The 5,307-nt window shown below is 41.0% G+C and overlaps 1 protein-coding gene across 2 annotated transcripts in view; it reads right to left on the reverse strand.

Moving 5' to 3' along the window:
- Positions 1-1,169: 1,169 nt before the first annotated feature.
- spg11 (SPG11 vesicle trafficking associated, spatacsin) overlaps positions 1,170-5,307 on the reverse strand; it is an 18,209-nt gene continuing 14,071 nt past the window's right edge. The window contains exons 9-17 of one of the 2 annotated variants that reach the window (XM_015022097.1): positions 4,367-4,571; positions 4,146-4,280; positions 3,870-4,003; positions 2,986-3,105; positions 2,639-2,807; positions 2,480-2,556; positions 2,236-2,391; positions 1,816-1,967; positions 1,170-1,706 (exon numbers count right to left, since the gene is read on the reverse strand). In XM_015022097.1, the coding sequence (XP_014877583.1) occupies positions 1,520-1,706; positions 1,816-1,967; positions 2,236-2,391; positions 2,480-2,556; positions 2,639-2,807; positions 2,986-3,105; positions 3,870-4,003; positions 4,146-4,280; positions 4,367-4,571 (1,335 nt within the window). In that variant the 3' untranslated portion in view covers positions 1,170-1,519. Of the gene's footprint in view, positions 1,707-1,815; positions 1,968-2,235; positions 2,392-2,479; positions 2,557-2,638; positions 2,808-2,985; positions 3,106-3,869; positions 4,004-4,145; positions 4,284-4,366; positions 4,572-5,307 lie in introns of both variants that reach the window. The other variant, XM_015022096.1, reaches the window with a different exon arrangement.

The raw sequence follows: 5,307 nt of genomic DNA on the forward strand, positions 1-5,307 counted from the left end.
GAGTAGAAAATATTGACTGCATAAATGTATCAGGGTTACAGTTGTTCACTACTCCAAGACAAATCTCCACATTTTATTTGAATGTCCACATTTCAAATAATTGAAGTGGAATTCACATGGAAAATGAAGGACCAACAGGCTCAAAATAAGTCACAGCAGGTCTGGCAGAGCATACGGCATCTTGCACTGACCCCCTCCTGGTGGAAGAACTAAATCTCTTTTTTTCTTTTTGCAAGAGTTGAAGTGGGATGGTCACACACTTCCACAAAACACTGCCAGTCTCGCAGTCCTCCAGCTCTTACTCTTCAGGTACACCAAGTACGTCGGATACTCAAGAGTACACCCAAAAAAGTCACCTGGACCAGAAGAAGTACTTGGGGAAAGTGGTAAAAGCCTGTGCTTACCAGCCGAGTATGAAGCAGCCAGGATGAGAATCTGTGCATCCTAATCCGAGAACATGGTCTTGTCCTGCTCCACGTGGAGCAGTTCAAGTATCTAGAGATCTTGTTCACAAATGAGGGAAACATGAAACAAGAGATTGACAGGTGGATTGGTGCAGCAATCGGTCGTGTTGAAGAGAGAGCTGAATCAAAAAGCAAAGCTCTCGATTTACTGGTTGATCTGCGTTCCTACCCTCATCTATGGTCAAGCGGCCAAAATGGGTTTTTTCCATAGGGTGTCTGGACTCTCTCAGAGATAGGGTGATGGTTCATTAGTGTTCTGTGAGACACTAAAAGTATACAAAAGTGTGCCTTTGTATACTTTTATAAATTTTTTTTTTTTTTCATATTTAAGGTTTCACTATGTTTTCCTGACAGTATAATGAGACAGGTAATCTATGATGAACCAGAGAAGCTTGATTTTTTTTTTCCCCCAAAGTGGTCCTACTGCCATTTGCAGAATTCAAACACACCTCTCCCAGTCAAAAACAACCAAAGCTAGGACTGTCTTAGCAATGTCAATAACACTTGTGTACGCACTGCTGTGACATGGTGATGAAGGCCTATCACAATATCCTACATTAGAAAATGAACATAACAGTTTGACCTTAGTCTTAAAATTTTTTAAAAGCACTTTTTTTTTTTTTTTTACAGTGGTTGCATTTTTTTCCACAATCTTTCACTATTGACATATGTGTATTATTTGATAACCATAATACAGACCATACAACTGTATTTTGTTTATTAGGTTCCACAACTGGATGAGTAATCGTAAAAACTATGTAGTCATTTTGTGATCATTTTCACAGACTAACAGAATTTGTTGCTGATCAAATAAAGACAGAAACTGAAATCCTGACAGAAATTATCAGGATTTCAGTTTCTGAAATCCTGATCAGAAACTGTTTAATGTTAATATTACATCATTTAGCTTAGAAAAGTTCAGTCATTTTAATGGTTTCATAAAACTATATTTTGTACACATGAATAATTGCTGTACACCAAAATCATTTTATTGGGTATTTACAGACCACTGACTGTAGACTGGACTGTCCTGACAGACACATGACATTGCTCAGTCAGATAAATGCTTTACTGGCAAGTCTGTCATTCATGTAGCTGGAGGTTTTGTTGTCTTGCAGCAGTGTTTTGGTGACATCATAGAGATTCTGCTGGTAGGCCAGTCTGTAGCGGGTGTACACATCATCACAGTGGTTGAGCAGACGCTTCACATTGGAACAGACGCTACTGGGGATGCTGTCCAGCCTGGAATGACACACAGAACAACCTTCAGTTACAAAAGACATAATGTCAAAAACCATTCTTAGACATGTACTTTGGCAAAGGCTGGGGAAGAAAACCCACTATGGCTTACTTTCTGAAAATGTCTTCAAATAGGGCGGAGGTGAGAGGACGGTGGCATTTCAGCTCCTCAAGGTAAGCAAAGTGTCCCTTCAGAGCCACTTTCTGATACAAAATCTCAGCCCAGTCTGGACTGTAGCTGTACGCTTCTGCGACAACAAACACCTGAGACACAGGAAGCAGAATAAGAGCTCCCATGGGCCAAAACTTACAATTGCGCTTACATGCCTACATTTTTACTCTCACACAAACACAACCAAACCCTCTCATAAACTCTATGATCGCAATGTTTCACACAAACGCCATCAAACTCTCTCACATATAGAATCAACATACATATCAGTTAGACCATGCTTTCAGAGCTGCCCGTTTTATTGGAATTTAAGGAGGCACGGCTGAAAGCAGATTTAGAGAGCAGAGGGATGCTGCACACCTGGTAGCACTGTGGCAGAGCCAAGATGGCACTATGCATCTCTGCAGGCTTTAGGTTTATGATGCGTAGGTTGGATCCCTGGTTCAACAAGTGGAGCTGAAGAGTGATCAGTTTGGCTGCACGGACACAACGACCAGCCTGATGCACACAGGAGTCCTGGTAGGGACACACACAAAAACAAACAATGACAATTGATCATGAACCATGAAGTTATTCCTAGGTGTAGAAAAGGAAGTGGAAGTACCTTGGAGAAACTTTCTGCAGCATCCTTTAGCAGACCCAACACCTTGACCAATGAGTTCTTAAGATCAGGATTCACAACTGTATAACAAATTCAATGAGAGTGAAACTTACTCTGCAATCACAGCAGGTAATTTGTAACGTTTGATTTTGCTCTGCTCACCCCAGTCCTGAGATTCAATCATCTTCAGCTGTGTCCTGGCAGCTATTTCATGGTTTTCTCCAATTTCCCTTCTCATGCTGAAACACAGCGCCACCATGTTGTGCTTCTCACTGTCAGCAGGGAGGCAGCGTTTGATGTAATCCAGCAGAGAAGTTTTCAAACTAGAGCTCTGCAAAAAAGAAGGGAATAAATGAATGATGGGGCTGATATGTTGGGGAGGAACAAGCTCTGGCTGCTCATAGAATTATAAATGGGACTTAAAACCTCTAAATTAAAGTGGCTAATTCAAAAAAGTTTAAATATTTCATGCATTTAAATCTTTGTGTGTGTGCGCGTGTGTGTCAAACCTGTCCTATGTCTCTGTCCACCTTCTTTCTCAGTAGCATCTCGAAACAATGGTTCTGATGAAGCAAATCGAAGATGTACGTCATCTCATTGTACCTGCCAATACCCGTCAGGAGACGCACCTGAACACACACAAATATATTACACACACAAAAGAACACCAACCTGATGAAGTAACCATCCATTTCAGTTGTTTTACACAGAAACAGTGAGCAGCTCAGTGGGATTCAGCAGCACTTCTTCAACCTTAGCTTGACTCAAGAGAAGGTTCTAGAGTTGTGTTCGAATCAAGAGAATTACAGACTGTATACAACAACAGAGGGTCTTCAGTCAGAGGCTAGAACTGCTGTAATATTCTGCCTGGCTGTGGGCAGGCAGAATATCCTGCCTGCCCACAAGCCTTCACCATCAACAACTCTAAAGAAATTTGGATGAGTTACAACATTTAACTCATCCAAAATAATTTATCCAGTCAAACAAAGCCACATATCTTTGTCAGTAAAAAAATATGTTGATGGCACAAAGATTTTTGGCTGATCACCACCAAAGTAGACAAAGCCCTCTGAATTTTATTTTGGTTATAAAGTTAGTATCTCACTCTGAACACCAGTGTTTTACTACACAAACACAATCTGACCACCTGGTGCTAGTCTCAACTTCACCTGAAGCTTCCAGCCCCAGAACAATACGAGCACAACCAAATTAAGAAGAAACAAGTAAACACAAGAACAAGTCATCAGCTACAGAGACACCTCCAAGTCACACACTCAACAGTTCTCAACTCTGGAAAATACTTTCATTTTTTATAAAACCCTCATTGTGAGAAGGAGATCTAAGGTATAAGTGAATTAACAATTTAGTTTGCAGTTGAACACCGAGGACTCACCAGCAGGCTGTAGTGCTCTCCTGGAGCCAGGTAGGTGTGGCTGAGATGACGAGCAGCTTGGAGAACTCGAACAATTCCCTCCATGTTACAAGTGAGACTGAAACAGCTGTGAGCCACAATCAGCAGCTCCACAACTAAACAGGACAAGCAAGGAGGACAGTCAAAAAGGTGGTTTACTGAGTCATGTAGAGTGATACATACAAATAAAGCCATTTCAATTAAACTAAATGATATCTACTAGTTGAGTTCAGTTATGTTTGTAGGATTTTTCCATACTGGAGTTCAGGTCCCTCAGTGGAACAGAGTTAAGGTTTTCCAGCAGTTTGAGGCCCACTATGTTTGGATCTTCACACAGTCTGATCAGTTGTATCAGTGACTCCTGCCCCTCTGATGGTCTGAAAATCAGCCTTTCTCCTGGTTGAAACATGCACAGAATAAACTGAGAAAATGGCAAAGGGACAAATAATATTTGATGTAAGAGACGGCTCTGCTCTCACCAGACTGCAGCTCCTGGGTTGCTGCTAGCAGGCCTTGAACCACTGCATTAGAGACCAGCTCAGCCACACTGTCAGCACTGAGACCCTGAGTTTTGATGAAGGTCTTGGCCATCCTGAACCGATCTGGTTGCACCAACAACAGCAGCTTCTCTAACACAGAATGAGGCTCTTCTCTGCTGATATGACTGAAGAGGCACTGCAGCTCCTAAGGAAGGAACCAGAAAAAAACCAAAATGTATTGAACAAAACCAAAAGCACTGCTCTGTGTTTTGCACTTAAAGTCATGACATACAGTACTGATGTATAACATCAAGTACAAAAGCTGTAAGGTTCAGAAGTCTTTTTTTAAAAAGTAGATTTATGCAAAACCCACTCAGCACAAAATCTACTTTGGAAATTCCACTTTTGCAAAAATGAAAAGTTAACCCTGCAAGTATGTTCATTGTATGCCTTAATTTATGAATCTGTGTTAAATCTTCAAAAGGCCACAATCTCTAGGAGACATGTTCCATATTCTACACAGGACACAATGGAAGCTGGAACACACAAATGAGTTTTTGTTGGGTTTCACGTATCAGATCACATGGAGTAGGCTCCTTTAAAACAATCTCCTTACAGTTTTTCTTAGTCTCTTTTGGTGCTTTTCTCAGAACAGAATTGAAATTTTCAAAACTACTTGTTCAATCATCAAATCAGGTGTTACTTGTGCACAACGAAAAAAGCAGTTTCTTATTTCTTCCAACAAGTTGCAAATGCTTTTGTGCATCCAAGCAATTATGTATAATTCTCTGCTTTTTCCTATATGTTCAATTGCTTTTGATATGATGGTCATTATGTATTAGAGGTGTGCCGATCGATCGGTCACCGATCATAATCGGGCCGATTTCCGTGAAAAAGCGCATGATCGGTGATGGGCGATCATTGGCTCTTGTTGCCGATAC

The sequence above is a fragment of the Poecilia latipinna genome, unplaced genomic scaffold, assembly GCF_001443285.1.
Source record: "Poecilia latipinna isolate Pla-1442-1.1 unplaced genomic scaffold, P_latipinna-1.0 Scaffold2932, whole genome shotgun sequence".
Lineage (NCBI taxonomy): Eukaryota > Metazoa > Chordata > Actinopteri > Cyprinodontiformes > Poeciliidae > Poecilia > Poecilia latipinna.